At 28.5% G+C, this 18815-nt stretch overlaps 3 protein-coding genes across 3 annotated transcripts; 2 read left to right on the forward strand and 1 right to left on the reverse strand.

Annotated features, from left to right (window-relative positions):
* Nucleotides 1–4965: 4965 nt before the first annotated feature.
* Nucleotides 4966–12640, forward strand: LOC107422828 (calmodulin calcium-dependent NAD kinase). Its single transcript, XM_016032334.4, has 9 exons — nt 4966–5136; nt 5267–5485; nt 5856–6079; nt 6285–6346; nt 10182–10406; nt 10693–10822; nt 11215–11543; nt 11652–11796; nt 12239–12640. The coding sequence occupies exons 1-9, from the start codon at nt 5124–5126 to the stop codon at nt 12479–12481; spliced, it is 1590 nt and encodes a 529-aa protein (XP_015887820.3). The 5' UTR covers nt 4966–5123; the 3' UTR covers nt 12482–12640.
* Nucleotides 12641–13270: 630 nt separating this feature from the next.
* Nucleotides 13271–15129, forward strand: LOC107422827 (small ribosomal subunit protein uS19x). Its single transcript, XM_016032332.4, has 4 exons — nt 13271–13429; nt 13522–13670; nt 13745–13802; nt 14634–15129. Exons 1-4 carry the CDS (start codon nt 13427–13429, stop codon nt 14880–14882), a joined length of 459 nt encoding a protein of 152 aa, XP_015887818.1. The 5' UTR covers nt 13271–13426; the 3' UTR covers nt 14883–15129.
* A 1712-nt stretch (nt 15130–16841) lies between these two features.
* LOC107422831 (transcription factor bHLH92) lies at nt 16842–18623 on the reverse strand. Its single transcript, XM_016032337.4, has 3 exons — nt 18199–18623; nt 17807–18097; nt 16842–17114 (listed from the first exon to the last, which is right to left on the reverse strand). The coding sequence occupies exons 1-3, from the start codon at nt 18550–18552 to the stop codon at nt 17028–17030; spliced, it is 732 nt and encodes a 243-aa protein (XP_015887823.3). The 5' UTR covers nt 18553–18623; the 3' UTR covers nt 16842–17027.
* Nucleotides 18624–18815: the final 192 nt, after the last annotated feature.

An 18815-nucleotide genomic window follows, 5' to 3' on the forward strand; every position in this document is an offset into this window, starting at 1 on the left:
TTTTTTAAAGATGCAAAACCATACATTTATGCAAGTGGTTGTTAGTTTATTAATATATTACAATTTCATGAGTTTCGCGTGAAATATTATTGTATTAAAATATTGTTCATTTATTTAAATTTTGTTATTAATTATTTTTTTCTATAGAAAAATTAACCTATGTTATTTAATTGTCAAAAAAGCATGAGGTTTCTAAAGACAGTGAGGTAACCCCTTACGTATGTATGATGGAGACAACTGAAATAATTGATTTGGTTGCTAAAGCACACTAATCCAGTTGTAATTTCTTTTATATATTAAAGATTTTTTTAGTAATAATGACAAATGAAATAATTACTTATGTAGCCCATTACCCATTATTTTAATTATTCATCCCAATAAATATTAAATGTTAAAGGGATTTATTTTTTTGGGGGGCTTAGGAATTGTAAAAGGGTAATGATTATGTTTTTTTTTTTTTTTGTGTTTTTTGGTCAATTAGAAATTATTTATTGTGGTTGTTGTATATGATATAATGTATATTTGACTGATGGTGGAAACAATTATATCAAAGTTTTTCTCGATATAACAAAAAAAAAAAAAATTCTCTATATATTATTCTTACATTTTTTCTCGGGATAAGTGTATCCCCCATAATTAAAAATAACTCTTCAGGTTTAAAAAATTATAAATACGTTTTTTACCGTTATTGATTTTCTGTCAAGACTTACCGCAATACTTCTTTTCCGTTATTAATTTTCTGTCAAAATCAACGGAAAAATGATATATCTTTTTACGGATAAAAATATCCTGGGCCCATACTAACCCATATTGATAATTGACTTTCTCAGTAACTGTGTTTTTTTTTTTTTTTTATTTAATTAAATAAAATTTTCATTGAAAAACCAAAAAAATAATTCTCTCTCTCTCTCTCTGTTTGTCTGTCTCTCCGTCCATCTTGCAAATTTCCTTCCATTCTAAATACCCTGTTTTGAAAAAAGAAAAATAAATAAAGAAAAAGGGTTAGATAAACTCAATCCTCTTCATAATTTACTCACTTTAGCTCTCTCAAATCCTCTAATAAACTTAATCTTTTTCCTCTCAAATCATTTTTTTTTTTTTTTTGGTTATTTTTTTCAGGTGGACATGAGTAGTTTGGTTATAGTGTTGCAAGGGAGAAAAATTTTATGGTGTAGAAGAGGAAGAGAGAAGCAAAAAGTTTTGTGGGTTATGGGTGGAGAAGGGAAAGAGAAAGAAATAGAAAGAAGAGAGAGAGAGAGAGAACTTTTTATTTAAATTATTAAGTTATTAAATCTTATTAAATATTTATTTAATTGATTATTTTTTAAAATATATTATTATATTAATAAATACTATTATGATCCACATTGATTTTTCAAAGAATATTATTATATTTCAAATTTTTTTGCTTTTTTCAATAAAAATAATAAAAGATGATGGTATATGGTATTTTTCAAGCACCACGTAAAAAAGAAAATGTAATTTTTTGGATAGAATTGGAGTAGGTTTTTATAATTTTTTAAATTTAAGAAGTTATTTTTCATTTGTTCAAACTTTTTGGACAAGGGGTACAAATATACCTCCCTTCCTTGAAGACGTCTCTTTTCTAGACTTTTTGAAAATAAATGAAAAAATACAATAAAAGTACTTTCTTTTGATTTGTATATGATTAAAATATTGAACTCAATTATAGTAATCGATAAATTTTATTTAGATTTTTTTAATTTATCATAATTATATTTATAATTTTTTATTGTGAAAAGTAATAAAAAAGAACAGATAAATAATTTTGAATATAATTTTTTTATAAATTTAAATATAATTATAATTAAGATAAAATTGAAAAAAATTAATTGAATTTTTGTTTTTATAACAGTCATTTAAAAGGTGAAAATTACCCACAAAAAAATAAAATGTACTCATTGTTCGAGAATGCCATAAGAATCGACCAGTAAAAGTGCAGCCATGTTAATTGCGTTATCTATAAATAATATTTTCGGCCACATCAACTTTGTTCAACACTTTCTAACAATCTATAAGAATTTTTTTGGTCAATACAAATATATTTATTATAATTAAATTAAATCCTTGATAACAACTGCCATAAAATCTCTAGACAAATTGAGCTCCCATCCAGATTATAAGATTTTATATGATTTTACATTTGAGAGCATGCAAGATTTTTTTTTTTTTAAATATAAAAAAAATAGATAACTATTTAAAAAAAAAAAATCTCAAATTGATATGTTTAAACATCCTGTTATGTTGATATGATAAAGAAAAAAAAAAATGAACGTTATCAAAATGATCCTTTATTTTTTAAGGTTTTAACATAATATTTTCAACGAGAAATGTAAATTATTACTTATGTTACATAAAAATTAATTATTTTTTAAATTAAAAAATATAAATATATAATTAATTTTAAAATTAATCTATGATAGTAATATATGTAAATCTATTTATGGCTATTAACTAATTATATATATTATATTAAATTTATTTTAAGAAAATTTTATCAGATTTAATGGAGCTTCTAAAAATAGAAAACCACGTTAACCGTATTTTTTTTTAATTATTTTTTTTATCATATCAGCTTAATAAAATATTTAGAATGTGTTTTTTAAAGAATATCTATATATTTGATATTTAGCAGTAGATATGATTATTGGAGATGTTCCAGACATTGTAAAATTTTTTAAAGTAAAAATTTTTCTTAAAAAATTAATTTTTGTACAAAAATTAATAATATATATAATTAATTAATAGCATAAATAATCTCTAATACATAATCATTATAGAATAATTTTAAAATAAATTATATATTTATGCTATTCAAATTAAATGATATTAATTTTCATATCATATAAATAGTAATCTATATCTATCATTTGGAAATGCTCTAACTATCTTAGTTAGCTTTATTAAAGTTTCTTATTTCCGATGACTAGCTTTATTAAATTTTGTAGGAACATAGATAACCTCCCAAAAATCAGGTTGATGGACGAATTTCCGAATATTCAAAATAATTGCTTCAAAACTGCAGGGAATATTGTTGCCAAACAAATTGATTTCATTTTCTGGACAAAAGTCCATCATCTCAATATTTTACAAAAGAAAAAAAAAAAGAAAAAAAAAAGCAACATCTCCGTATCTAATATATATATATAAAACTTTTAATCACAAAATCATATCAGTAAAATATGAATTCATGCTCGGCTTTATATTTTCTTTTTATTTTTGGGTAAATAGTCCGAGAAGATAATGAATATACAAGATGGATGGTAGGGTAGTATAATTAATAAAGTACAACAGAATCACATGCAGGGATTGAGCAGTACAATTATTTATGATCTTTCCTTGATTTGCTGAGTTTTTAAAATCGAGGTTTGTTGACCAAAAAGAGTTTTTAAAATTGATGTGTGACCTTTCTTTTTTTTTTTTTTTTTTTTGGGTAAACACGATGTGTCACTGCTAAGCACGAATTTTCCACTTTCTATATTATATTTATTAGTTTATTATTATTATTATTATTATTATCATTTCAATTAGAGGGAAAGATTTTCATTTTAGATAAGGTTTAAATTTTAAATATGGAATATATTTTCATTAGTTTTTATTAGATCAAGTTTATAACTTAATTATTAGTTGACTTTAGTTAGGAGCTAAGACAATACTTATATATAACATCACCACTTTAAAATAAAGAAAAAAAAATAATCATGTATAACAAAAGAAAAAAAAAAAAAAAAGAAACTTTTGCTCAAGTATAAAAAATGTTCAAACAAGATTACGAAAAAATGTTACATTTTGTCCGAGGTTAGTTTGATGTTTAACATGAGGAAGAATTACAAAACACTAGGAAAATGTGTTCAACCGACAAAATATTTCATCTCAACAAAAATAAGGTCCACTAATTAATATTTTGTCTAATTAATATGTATTTTTAGTCACAATATTTATTTTTGAATCGATATTGTACCCCAATTAGATATTGCTATTAGATCTTTCATTTGATTACAAACAAACTACATCTTTCTGTCATAGAATTAATAGCAATTAATTATTTAGAAGGTACTTTTGTTACGAAAATGAATGTAGTTACCTAATATTCTATTTACAAGATTATCACTTATTAGACACAACATAGTGCAACTTTTTTTTTTAAGTACTAATTATTTGCCACACAATTCTATATATTGCCGTAACAGTTTTAATTATTCAGACTTCCATATATTTACTATATTTATATGAACTCCTCTTTTTTTTTTTCTTTTTTTCTTTTTTTCTAATTTTATTTTTGCTTATCATATTAATTTTATTATTTATTCCTAATCATTATTTTAATTTTATTAACTTTTATTTGTGGGTTTTCAATGTCAATAGATAATAAGATAAATTTCATTTAGATTCTTTAATTTTATTATAATTATATTTATATATATATTTTTTATAAAAGTTAATTGCAAACATCCCATATGACCTTTAAATATTATTTTTATTATAAATTTAATTATAATTAAAATAAAACTGAAAATATTTACGTAAAATTTTTCTTTAAAATCAAAATCGTGTTAAAACAAAGTTATTATGTTAAAAAAATAATATGACTTCGAAATCTGTACCTATTTTTATTAACGAAATCCTAATTACCAGAGGAATGCAATCTATATCCCTTTTTTTTTTTTGTATTTTTTTGTTTTTGTGGTGCTTGACGAATCCAATCCATATCTCAAACGGTGTGAAGAAGACCAAACATATATAAAAGAAAAGGAATTACTGCTCTGGATCAGAAATTCCGCATATATTATAAGAAAAATTGATGTCGCATCAAACCAGTCGTTTTCCAGCTTTATTGACAAAAATAAAAAATAAAATATCCTGTAATAATAATATTACATGTGCAAATGGCAATTAAGAAAGCTTAATCATAATTCATTATAAAATCAATTTTAATTTATTCTTCTTGATAGACTCTCTGTTCCTGTCACCAAAAAAGTCCGATAAGATGGAGCTATTCCAACATTATTCCCATTATCCCAACTAAATTAAATTTCATACTCAGACCCAGCAAAATTATAAGCCTTGCTCGCTTCTGATCTAAATTCTAAACTTTCAACGAGATGCATCACCATGGTAAGTCAAAAAAAAAAAAAAAAAATCATTTTCTCTCCGTGCCGTTTTCTTCTGACAAAATTTTCTCTCTTAGCTTTCCCTGATATCAAACACTTAAAAAGATTTCCTTTGATAATTATGTTTTTATTAGGTGGTGAATCAAATGGCAACAATGGCAAAGTCAACCTCACACACATACTCGCTGCTGCTTCTTTGTTTGGATTTGCTGCCGCCGGAGCCACCGCTGCAACACATTATTACAGGCGCCGGCCAAAGTCTAAGCCATTCACAGATCCAACTATCATCCCACGGCTAGACAGAACAGAATCCGGCCGTGTTGGACAACTTGAAAAGTTCACTCATTACGTAGGTAAAAGAAAAAAAAAAAAAAAAAATTCTCAGTTACCACACTTTAGGTGACAAAATTCATATTTACATACAAAAGAAAAGAAAAGAAAAAGAAAAAGAAAAGTGGTTTAGATTCATTTAAATTATATATAGGAAAAGCCACAAAATTTTGTTTGTTGCTTAAATGATGAGGAGATTGACATGTGCATATGTACATATACATACAATTTTGCTATAATAGGCCATACAGTCCAGATTTTTGGGCGACAGGCAAATTTTTGGTGTTGAAAGTTTCGCTGCTAAGCAAACTTAACTTTTGGTGCTGAAAGTTTTCCTGTCGCTCACAAAAAAATGGATGATGTCGTAAAATTGTATATGTATAATATTTGCAGCTAGGCAATTGGGATTTTTGGATGCAAATGAGTGTCCTAAGCTGTGCAAAGTAGCGTATGATTATTTGAGAAAATCAGAAGGTTGTGAAGGAAATATCTATGAATTGTTTGCCAATCAAGAAAATGCTGATTCTCTCTATGAAAAGTTGATAGATGAGCTTGATAAATGCATCCTCACTTATTTTGCATTTCACTGGAGCCAAGCGTCTCTTATGATTTCCCAGGTACTTTATTAATAATCTCCAGTTTTTTTTTTTTTTTTTTTTTTTTTTTAATATTTCACCAAAGCTAATCAAACGGCCCAATTAATAATTTCATTCTTTCATAAGGAAAGAATATTTAGTGTTTTGACCTTTTTCTCTTTTCATCCTTTATTTGTGATATATTATACTTATTTATTCGTCATCCTTGGTCTTGCGAGTGTGGCAGGTTTTGAATGTAGAGTCTGAAAATAGACCAAAGCTCAGAGACTTTGTTTTGAAAGCTACAAGGTGAATTTTTCCTTCTTTTCTTTTTTTTTTTTTTTTTTCCAAAAACAAAATTCTTTAGCATTCTCCAATTTTGTTTTTCTTATTTTATACTGACCATATGACTGCATAATTAGCTTGTCTTTAATTTTCAGTATTTTTTGTTTGTTTGTTTGTTTGTTTGTTTTGTTTTTGTTTTTGTTTTGTTTTTGTTTTCGGATTTGCTAGAATACTAGGATACTTTATAAAAATCTGTTTGTCAGAGGGCCCTTTTTAAGTTTTACCCACCAAGAAACTGCTGGGTCGTTGAGAACACTTTCCGGACAATAGGGGTCTGTTTGGCAGCAACGTGTTGTATGAGGCTACTCTATGTTCGGCGTGAGATACGAAGCACATTGGCTTTTAAAAGCCTCTAAGGCTACCTCATGTTCGGCGCGAAATACGAAGCACACTTAACTGTGCTACACGCTTGAGGAAGCGTGCTATTTAGCCTTAAGAACCCCACCCAAATTGGGCTGCGGAGCGAGTGACGGTGGGGTCACGGGTGTACAAGGTTTCTCGTCCTTTTCAAATTTTTATTTTCAAATTTTTTTTATGCTTTCCTTCTTTTATTTTTATTTTTCTTGTTGTTTTCTTTTTTTATTTCTCTTGCTTAATATATTAGAACCCATGCAATAACTATAAAAAATCTTTTTAAATATAAATATATATATATATATTGAACAATTTAGCTATTTTTAATCTATTTTGAACAATATAATTATTTTTAAAAAGTTTGGTGAATAAAGATAAATGACCAATCTTTTTATATCTTTAACAATCAAATTATTGAAGAAAATTATCTAAATAATAATAATAATAATCAATTTTGATTTGTGAAAATAAATTTATTATAAAAACTTATAGTACGGTACGATTATCCACTAAACAATGTACAATATTAATAGCCCAATCTAATACAATATAAGTCAGTTCAATATGGTATAATCCTGCATACTAAACATACTGTAAAGGTGTTTGCTTGCTTGTTTACTACAAATAGCAAAATATAGGTGAAGCTTTAAGATACAGTGATATAGTATTACTTTTTTGGCTTTTTGGTAGATCTATTTTTAGTATATATGTTTATTTTTCAATTATAATTTTAAAGCTCATTTTTCGACTGATTAGGTAAAGCTATATGATCAAATAATATAAAGATAAAAATAGATAGAGCTATAAACTACAATAGTAGGTGCATTGTAATGATTTTAGGTCTACCACTGTCTTATATTATAGGGCAGGGCACGTGGGTTTAGGGTTTGCTTGACTTCATTTCAATTAGATTCTTCCAATAGTTAAATATGTCCTCTCTATGTTTTTGATTTTTTGCTTTTTTGCTCATTTGAAGTTGGAAAGTTTGATATCAGAAAACAGTGGAGTTATTTTTCACTTTGGTATTGAATTAAGCTATGAATTAAATTAATGTTTACTAAGTCGTTAAATTTTTCCTGTCACTAGGAGAAACCAAAGTATATGGGTAATGCTTTAATATAATGATATAATGATATGATAAGTTGATATATCTTTATTTTATTAGTTAAAGTTTTAATATAATCTAAAAGTGAATTTAAATGATAAGTATAATTAAATATAAGCCAATAATATACACTTATATCTTTGGTAAAAATCATGGTAAATTAGTGGGTATATCTAATATTACTCAATATATATATATATATATATATATGATATTATTCAAAGTATATATAGATGAGGTGTCAATTTTTAATTACCTTATTATTAAGCTTGAATTATTCATATTTAAATTATATTGAATTTTCAATTAACAATATTTTGGCATCTTATGCTCTAGCATTGCTCAATATTGAATTCAATTATGTATTTATTTTTGGTTGTCATATAATTATTTTTGTAAAAAATCTATAGATTAGTAACAGATAAGGTTCAAAAAATCGGTATCGATGGAAATATCGAGAGTTTAAAATACAAAAATTTTTATGCAAATATTGAATATTGATAAAAAATTATAAAAAATTATAGAAATTTATTTTAAAAAATGAAAATTTTTATTAAAATTTTAGAATGAGCTTTATTCAATTTATTGATTATCAAATTGATTATAAAACTTATTAAAATATTGAATGAATGTTATATTCTTTTTATTGAAGTGATTTATAGTAAGCATTAATGACCATAGATGAATTATTATTAATAAAAATATATATATGATAAAATTATTTATTAACTAAAATATATAAAACAATTATTACAATTACATTGTAGTTCATAAATGTCATCTTAAGGTAGCATAGAATTTCTGGGTGGTTGAAAATTATCAGTTTATTTTTCATTTTGATTTTGCAATGTGAAATGTGAGAAGTAATTATGAAAAGATATATTTTCCTGATAATTTTGCATATAATTATTAATATATCAACCATATGGATATTACATTATTGATTGGCTATGTGCATTACTATTACTATCTGAATGGTTAAGTTTGCGATGGTACACATGCATTGCTACTTGAAGACATTCCATAAATATCCATTGAATAAGGGTTATAAAAATGATTTTCAACCTTCATAGATTCGAAATTCATAAAAATTAATTTTTTTTTTTTTTTTGTTGTGACATCTCCATTACAGATTTTTCTTTACATATATAGTCTTTTCCAGCAGTATCAAATTCTTGATCTACATCTTGACTCTCATGATCTGTATTTTGTATTGCATGTTTGTAATATTGTCACTAGTAAATGGGCTTAATCCAACTTTTTGATTTGGTGATTTTCTTTTGCCACTATTTTTTGTAAATATCAATAATATATATGAATTTTTTTAAAAAAATTTAAAAATTTGATGGATGTTTTGAAATTTCAATGAAAATTTTTATGAAAATTATAAATTTTTTAATCAAATCGTTAAGGATTTGATGTGAATATTTTATAAAAATTTCTATAAAAATTTTGGTGAAATTTAAAAAATTTTAAGAGATATTATAGAAGTCATGGAAATTTTGATGAAATTTTAGAAATTTCATTTTCATTTCGAATCTAAATTTTATACCAATCCTTTCAAAAATGAAAATTTCGAATAAATTTTAGATATTTTAAACCTTGACAGCAGACAGGCACTGAAAAATTCTTGGAATATTTGGGGACCATTTATATCTGTACGCTCGGGAAACAAAATGATATATCTTTGTACAGCATGATTAACCTTGATTTTATTATGGAAATAAACCATCATATATGAGAAAAATTACAGAAGTTCTTATATATATATATATATAATTTTTATGATGAAGCAAATATTCTTATCTCTTTTTGTATTTTTTGTGTTTGTTTTCTTTTTTGGTTGAATTGTATTTTTGGTGCTCTCCCTTTCCCATACTATACATCCATGGACCACAGTAAATGAACCGTTCAACCACACTATTGATTTGTTAACATTCATCTATAGAATATTTTTCAACATATAAAAAAATTTAACTTTCTTGTCATTTTATTTCACATATCATTTTCAATCTCCTTCTCGTTTAATACTTTAATTGACAACGCCATTGATTTTTATACCCAGATTTATTTATATATTTATCTTGTGGCTAGAAATTCAACTTTCTGCTGGTTCCATAAAATTCCACTTTTATTAGTTTATGTAAAATTATGCTTTTTTGTGCATAATTAAATGAGATATATTCAAATTGGGGATAATCGTAAAATGCATTTTTATACTGTAGTATCTTTTAAGTAGATATACTTTCATTTTGATTTTTTTTTTCCCAATAATATTTTTTGGCAAATAACATGGAACTTTTAAAGCTTGTGATTTTAACTCAAATGTCAAACACACAGGAAACAGAGATTTGAGAGAGTGACAAAGGACCTAAAGGCAAAGCAGGCGTTCTCAACGTTGGTGGAGGAAATTAAAACAATCAGAAGGGCCACGTCAAATGGATATTCACAATGTACGGACGTGATGGTGCCAATAGCCCACAGTGAGAGAAGTCCAGTGCTCCTCCTTATGGGTGGTGGAATGGGGGCTGGGAAGAGCACCGTCCTCAAAGACACTCTCAAAGAGTAATTTAATTAATTAATTAATTTATCTATCCTAAAATGCAAATGGTTGGAGTTTAATTAGATGTATAATTAGGAGAGATTATAAATGTTCAAGTATAAAATTATAAATATTAGAAAAATATTGTATACTTGTTATAATTATACAAGCATAAAATATTTTTGAACAAGTAACATTGACAATAACAAAGTAAGTAAATAAAAATGAGATGGAGCTCCTTTGGTAACATTTATAATTTGTTTGTTTTATATGACAGAAAAATGACTACTATGATAATCATTTTGACAGATCATTCTGGTCAGGCGCGGCTGCAAATGCAGTGTTAGTAGAAGCAGATGCTTTTAAAGAGACTGATGTTATCTATAAAGCCCTTAGCTCTATGGGTCACCACCAAGACATGCTTCCAACTGCCGAATTGGTAAATTACAAATTACAATATCTAACATGCCATGCGATAAGATCTTTTCAATGTCAATGCATATGCTTAATTTATACGATTAATTGCAATTTGATATCTTTGACTTTTAAAATTTTATAATTGCCTTTAGTTTCTAAAATTTTTGCAGATTGGTTTTTGTCTGTATAGCTAATTTTTTGGGGACAATACTGTTGTTAATTTGTATAGCTAAATTGGGAATGTGATCAATCTGTAGGAAATTGAAAAATTACGGAGCTAATCGTTACTTTGAAAATTGAAAACGTAAACCTTAAAACCCTAGAAGTTAAAAGAAACCAAAAGGCAATTAACTGTTCTATATATATGTGTGGCTGATTTTGGGTATGAATATTGGGAATCATATACATATTTAGGTGCACCAAAAATCTACAGATGCGGCATCATCTGTGCTAGTGACAGCACTGAACGAAGGACGGGATGTGATCATGGATGGGACATTGTCATGGGAGCCATTTGTTGAGCAGACCATTGCCATGGCAAGGAATGTTCACAAATTCCGTTACCGGATGGGGGTCGGATACAAAGTTGCCGAGGATGGCACTATTATCGAGGATTATTGGGAGCAGGTAAAGGAAGAAGAACATGGACAAGAAAATGGAGAGCTACCCAACAGAAAACCATACAGAATTGAGCTGGTTGGAGTGGTTTGCGATGCTTATTTAGCTGTTGTTAGAGGCATAAGGTACAAATATTTTAGTCCCAATATGTTGAACTAACCCATCTCTTGAAGGTACTTATAATGATAAATTTCTTGGATTTTTATTTTATTTTGTTGGGTAAATTTTAATAGGAGAGCACTCATGTCTGGTAGAGCAGTGAGGGTGAAATCGCAGTTGAAATCCCACAAGAGATTTGCAAGTGCATTTCCAAAATATTGCCACCTTGTTGATAATGCTAGGCTCTACTGCACCAATGCTATGGGTGGCCCTCCTAAGGTAACTTCAAGTTCAACTAACTCCTAGTTAATCATAGTGTTTCAGCTCTGTCCAAAATTACAAATTGGGAATTTGAAGTTGCCTCTAAATTAGATTTACATAATAAATAATTTTATTCATTCTAAATAGTAAAATTTAATATTGTTCATAGTAATTCTATGTTTAACAAAAATCATGAATTGGGATGGATAACAATCTGAAATGTAACAACTCTTATAGGCAGGTCTGTCTGTCTTGACCCTATGTTGTAGAGTACTTATGGTTGGCGTTGCACATATATTTGATCCTAATAGATATGGACCGACTTGACTTATATATAATAAAGTAATTACAACCCAAAAGTCCATTAAGCGAAAAAAATAAAAAAAATTAAAAAAAAAAAGGGAAAAAATGCTGAATTTCATGTTATGAGAAATTGGAACTAATGCAAATGAAAATGCAGCTAATAGGATACAAGGATGGAGATAGCAATCTGCTAGTGGACAACGAAGAAATAGAGTGCCTAACAAAATTGAGCAGTTTGAACCCAGATGCAGACTCCGTATACGAGCTTTATGAGCATCCAAGCATCATATTCAAGCCCGGTTCTATTTGGAATGACGTTGTTTTTTCTCCTTCAAGGTCAGCCCTTCAAATGGAGCTAAAATCTTCCATTCAAAAATTGGAAAGTACTCGAACAACTTGATATTTTTAAGATTGTTTGCATTTGTAATTACACATGTAACATTTCTTATCCGATTTTTCTTCTTTTTCACTTTTGTTTAAAGGATTGTAATTTTTTTTTTTTTTTAACCTATGAATTTGACCCAATGAACTGAAATGAAGTGCTGTTAATTAAACGGAATTTCTTTTGGTGTATGAAATTATTATTAATTCATTTTAAATTTTTTTTTAATAGTATACAATATCGAAATATATAGAAATTCTCACTGCATTTACCAGGATCTCGTGTCCATTTTTCTGAGGATTGTAATTTATTCAAAAAGCCAAAGAACTGAAACGAAGTGCTAGTTTTCAAGTAGAATTAATACTGTTAGTGTGCAATCATATAATAATATAACCCAAACGAAGAAAAATAAAAAACGAAAAGGGAAGCGTTAACAATGGGGATGAACAACAATATTAGAGATTGATAACAAAATATAATTTTTTTGTTCATAAAATGCAGTAATAATTTATAAGAAGCATGATTAAAACCCAAAACTCTGTCTAAACTCTTTATATATAAAATATAAAAAAAAAATGTATAAAATAAATTGTTATACAGTTTCAAGTAATATTTAAAATACTATTGTGTAAAAAGGTCGGCCTGTGGGTTAGGCCTGGTCCATGAGGTTTCCAACAAAGGCTATAAATTGGGCTACAACGAGAAAGTCCATGAAAGAGAATTGTTCCCTTCTGTAAATTTTAAGTAATACAAGTCAATTCTAAAATTTTATTAAACTCAAAGGTCTTATTTGCAACTTTTTTTTTTTGGGTTAATCTTTCTAGGGCTCCAGTCGTCACTAACCACAGGACCCCTATATATAAATTTTGAAAAATCTTAAGCCTTTTTTCTCAGAAAACCCTAGCGGCCACCAGATCGAAGGATTAGGGTTTGCGTTTCTTTCTGCTGAAGCTTATTTCAACCATGGTGAAAAGAACTTTCTGAAAATAGCTTGCTTCTTTACATTTTGCTTTCTATCTATCTAATATTCGTGTTCTCTGTGTTTTCGGCTTTTTCAGGCCGATGTTGAGACTGAAGTCGCTGCCACGGGCATCCCAAAGAAGAGGACGTTCAAGAAGTTCTCTTTCAGAGGCGTCGATTTGGATGCACTCCTCGACATGTCCACCGACGAGCTTGTGAAGCTCTTCACTGCTCGTGCTCGCAGAAGGTAAATTTGTTTAAAACTCCCATGGGTTTCCTTTTTCTGTATTTTGTTTGTTGCTGAAATGGTGTGTCTTATAGGTTTCAGAGGGGTTTGAAGCGCAAGCCCATGGCTCTGATCAAGAAGCTGCGCAAGGCGGTAAGTGTTCTGCTTTTACAGTTGTTATTATTTGTTCTTAATTCTTATGGTTTGGGTCTCAAATAGATTTGTGCTTGGCTTTCTTTTTTATGTTTATGAACATTTTATTTGTAATAGCCATTTTAGGTTTTTTTGGGTGCAAAGAGTACTAGTTAAGGTATTTCAAACTGTTCATGGAATATCAGATTTAGCGAGGATATGAATTGCATAACAAGTGTAAACGCTGTGTTGCGCATATGAGTGGTAAACCTTGTAAGGTTGGATTAGTGTTAATTTTTCTGTGGTTGTTAGTATTAAGTATAGACTCTGTGGAATTCGTTTTTTTTGGGACCTTGCTAATATACCCAGTTGCTGCATTTATAAAATATTTTGCACTGTTTATATGCAGCGGCTTTATTGAAATTGCCTTATGCAACTAAGATTTTGAGTTGGAGAAACAAAGCACTTGAAACTTTAGAGACTTGATTTTTTAACACTAGTGTAAAATGAACATTTGTTGTTTTTAATTGTATATAGGTAGTGTTATTCCAAAACGATGCTAAGGTTTTTCACAATTTATGGTTTTTATGATTGTATTCAGTCATCAGAGAATTGTTTTTTGATAAATGTTGGATGGTAGTGGCTGGTCCTTAGATTATATTATGCCTTGTTTTTCACGTTGTTTATGGAGTCTAAATCAGGATTTGTGTAACTAACATTTTAATCAGTATAATAATATTATATCTCCAGGATGTCAAGAACAAGCAGTTTTATGTGTTTGGCTATTAATGTTACTTTGAGTTAATTACATCGACAAATAGCTGATGGATAATGTAAAATGAATTGAAACAGAAAAGAGATGCTCCACCCGGTGAGAAGCCTGAGCCAGTCCGTACTCACCTTCGCAACATGATCATTGTTCCAGAGATGATCGGGAGCATTATTGGAGTCTACAATGGCAAGACCTTCAATCAGGTTGAGATAAAGCCTGAGATGATTGGTCACTATCTTGCCGAGTTCTCAATCTCTTATAAACCTGTGAAGCATGGGAGACCTGGTATTGGTGCTACCCATTCATCAAGGTTCATTCCACTCAAGTGAGAAGTCAATGCCAACCACCTAGAATACTCAATCTTGTTATTTTCTATAGACTTCTATGTCAGATGAAATTTTTGTTTCGTTATTCTGAGTTGGTTGAAAATGTTTTAATGTTATTAGTTTAGGTAATGGTTATAGTTTAAGATTTTGCATAATCTACAATATGGTTCTCTTGTTTTTTAATTGATTACTTATGTGGTACTGCAATTGAGATTCAAGAAGGCTCCTCTTTCTTGTGTTTGAGCGTTAATTAATTTTCTTAGCAATAAATATGATGCATCCAGGAACATCCACCTCTTTTAGCTAATTTAATTGACAAACTTCTGTTTGGAGGTTGGTTGTGTGTGATTTATACTGATTCAATGATCTTTTTTTGTGGGATTCGCTGTTACGTGGGCAGGGTTGAAATGGTAGAGGGCTATTTAATTGGTCACGAAGAAAGTTGTTGGTTTTGTTTTCAAGTTGTATCTCTTCTAAAATTAATCTCATGTTTAATGTTTGTCCTGAAAAATTCTCATCGATGTTTAAATAAAACCTGGTTTTAAAAAAAAGGTCGAAACAAAACCAATGCAGGTGAAATCTGAATTACTATATGTTATTTTAGGCGATTGGCTTTCTGTCGAAATGTTAAGAGGCTTACTACCAAAATGTAAAGAGGTTTTTAATGTTAAAATATTTCAAAAATATTGTATTCCTAATTTGCTCAAATCAAGTAATTTGAACTTATGGTCAAAATTTGTACATAATAAAATCGAATACAAAGCAGGTAGCATAGAGCTATAAAAAGATGTATAGATACATATAATATATATTTAATCTGCATGAGTTATTTTAACTAATATAATCAGTTAAGTTTACATTCACCTAGGGCGAAAAAATAAAAAATAAAAAAGGGGAATATGTCATATTCACCACCCGAGGTTTGGGATATACACAAATACATATGTTAGGTTTCTAATAAATCATTTACATTTTCTGTTTGGCAATCTAAATTACCATTATATTCTTAGTAAAATTCAATTATCTTTAAATGTCTTATTCAAACTTAAATATTTTTGATGATTTCGCAAAAATTAGTTTGAAGATTTGAAAAAAAATGTTTATTTTTAATTAATTTTATTTGATATAATGATAGTTTTTCAGTTAATTAAAAAAAATAAAAAGCTATGTGATGATTAATTAGATCAGCGTTTGTGATTAACTGATTACTTGTCAAATATATTTAATAAATTATATTAAAATGCATTGCAATTTAACAAATATATTTAACTAAATATACTATAATCTTTCAAATACTTTTAACTAAAGGTTTGTCAAAAACATGACTTACTTAAAAAAAAAATTAATGTAATTAAAATATCATATAGTTTTAAAAAGAAAAAAAAAAGAAAAATTATCATGCAATTTAAATAAATTTTAATGAAAAAAAGAAAAAAAGACTTCGAGGTCTTCAAATTATTTAATGAAAGAAAAATAAATAAACACAAGGAAATTAAAAATGATTTTAATTTTAATAAGGATATAATGGTTAATTTACTCTATTCTAGGTAGTATAGATAGTTTATTGAAAATCTGAAAGATATTTTTGTATTTCCTCCAAACCTTTAGAGCAAAAACCTACCTTAGTTTAGACTGCCTAATAAAACAAAATTTTCAATACGAGTTGTGGATTAATCAACTTTTTACAGAAATTTTATATATTATAATTGCAGGTTTTCTCGGCATAGTCTTGACCTTTGAGTTTTGACAATTCTTGTTTGGATGGTCAAAAACATCAAGATTTTTACTTTAAACAGTTTTCCAGATAGAAGTCCCAAGACTTGATTCCAATTTCCAAATTCATTGCTTTTAAATTTTTTCACAGTTTCCTCGTGCTTAATTAGAGTTAAAAGATCAATAAGGTCAAGCTTGAAAACTAAAAGGAAATATAGCCTGTTGACAAAATACTGCGACTCTTTGACAATTCAATGTAATTTTTCTAGCTTTATTTCTCTAACTTCCACGGACCAAAAATCAATTAACCAATCATCAATATTTTGCAGAGTGAGGGCACGCGTAAACTACTAACACTGCCACATCTTTTTTTATAGTAAGATATTCAAATAAATGTACATTATTTTATCACCATTTCCTTCCGCCTACTTTCCTTCACTTTCCTGGAAAACCAAAATGAAATTTCCTCTCAGCTTCCTCCAGCGTATACTTCAAGGCCTCTTCTAATTCGGCTCCACCAATCTTTCAACAAAAGAAGAGAGTTTTTTGAGTAAATTATTCCAAGTTTATCAAAACCCCCGTGCCAAGTTTCTATCTTTTAATCATTGAAATACACTTGGTCTATGGTCAAATTAAACTTATCCATGTTGCTATTTTTTACAAGTTAAAGATCCCCACCACGTATACTTAGAACCTTATGTTAAAAGTTGGTAATTATTTTCGAATAAAAAAATATAAATAATTCTCCATGTGTTTGTTTGAAAATTAAAAATTATTAGTAACCATGGTAGGTTTTTAACTCGTGGGTATATAATATTTAAAATTGTAAAGATTTCTATTTAAAAAGAAATTGACACAGAGAGCATAAATGGAATTGCTCTAGGAACAACTATTGATTGCAATTCAGAAAATGGAATTGCTTTTAGTATTGAATTATGGCATAAAATTTGCATGTTGGAAATTGAACAATTTTCTGAATATAAAATGCAAGAAAAGAAATAAAGTTGATGAATGATAGAAAGAAAAGAATAGGAAAAAAGGGTCTAACAAAAATGAGGGGCTTCTTTTTTTTTTTTTTAATTTAAATTTATTTCTTTATTATTATTATTTTGTTTGTGTGTGTGTGTGTGTGTGTGTGTGTGTGTGTGTGTGTGTGAGAGAGAGAGAGAGAGAGAGAGAGAGAAAGAGAGAGAGAGAGAGAGAGAGAGTACAACCTCTGTTTGTACTTCCATTTGAGCAGAAAAAACCTCAGGAGAGAACACTGATTGGATGTTTGTAACTTCGAGCCTGTTCTGTTTCATAAATTTAAGAGCCTCCACCATAGAATCAATCCCAGAAGTGGGATTATTTACCATTACATTAATCATAGTACCCTTTGCCTTTTCCTTCTCTTTTAATTCCAAAACTTGTTCAAGCTCCATATTCTGCCTCATCAACTCCTCCTTATATCTTTGCAGCTGCTTCACTTTCATGGTTGCAACATGAACTATAGAATTCTTATCGTTCTGCTACAAAATACAAACAAAAACAAGAAAATGAATCTAAAAATAAAAAAAATAAAAAAACTAAAAACCCAAAAAAAAAAAATTTTCACACAAGATTTGACCTTGGTTCCAATTGGAAGAACAGAATGCAGAGCAGAGTAACTCTGTTTCTGTTTCTCTCTCCTCATCCTTTCGCACATCATGTGCCTGTAACATCTTTCTCTCTCAAGCTCTTGCTCTGTTCCATTACCAATCCTCCGGGGACAAATTCTTTTCCAGAATTCTATCATCCTCTTGTTCATGTTCATGGTGTTAACGTTGGATATACAACCATGATTTTCTTGTTGCCCGAATTCGCTTCTGGGTCTGTTCGTGCTCGTGTTGTACTGCACAAAAGCGCTTTGATTCACCGGAAGAGTCTCGTACCAGAAACTGTTCATATGGCTCTCCAAATCATGGTCGAAGAACATGTCCATCTTCTTTTTTTACTTTTTTTCGCCGGGAGTTTATTTTTTTGGTTTGTTTTTTTTTTAAATTGCAGCTTCTAACGGTTAGGTCTTTACATATAAGGGGGGTTTTGGAAAGCATCTTGGGGCATATAAATTGAGCACGTGGTCAATACCAAACGTGTGGTGTGGTTGTGTTCTTGGATTGGATATAATTGTAATAAGACTGGTCAAACGAGATGCGAATGTCAAAGCATTTGCTCTGTTTTTTTTCATCCAACAGTTCTCTCCTC

Source organism: Ziziphus jujuba, chromosome 3 (assembly GCF_031755915.1).
Source record: "Ziziphus jujuba cultivar Dongzao chromosome 3, ASM3175591v1".
Lineage (NCBI taxonomy): Eukaryota > Viridiplantae > Streptophyta > Magnoliopsida > Rosales > Rhamnaceae > Ziziphus > Ziziphus jujuba.

Bases quoted from the DNA above. Each gene is read 5' to 3' on its own strand.
- LOC107422828 (XM_016032334.4), top strand. The intron at 5,486-5,855 runs GTAAAAGAAAAA...TAATATTTGCAG, and splicing joins AAAGTTCACTCATTACGTAG to CTAGGCAATTGGGATTTTTG. The intron at 6,347-10,181 runs GTGAATTTTTCC...TCAAACACACAG, and splicing joins TTTGTTTTGAAAGCTACAAG to GAAACAGAGATTTGAGAGAG.
- LOC107422827 (XM_016032332.4), top strand. The intron at 13,671-13,744 runs GTAAATTTGTTT...TGTGTCTTATAG, and splicing joins ACTGCTCGTGCTCGCAGAAG to GTTTCAGAGGGGTTTGAAGC. The intron at 13,803-14,633 runs GTAAGTGTTCTG...GAATTGAAACAG, and splicing joins TCAAGAAGCTGCGCAAGGCG to AAAAGAGATGCTCCACCCGG.
- LOC107422831 (XM_016032337.4), bottom strand. From the start codon at position 18,552: ATGGACATGTTCTTCGACCATGATTTGGAGAGCCATATGAACAGTTTC. The intron at 18,098-18,198 runs GTCAAATCTTGT...ATTTTGTAGCAG, and splicing joins TTCTTCCAATTGGAACCAAG to AACGATAAGAATTCTATAGT. The intron at 17,115-17,806 runs GTTGTACTCTCT...TTTTGTTGAAAG, and splicing joins AAATGGAAGTACAAACAGAG to ATTGGTGGAGCCGAATTAGA.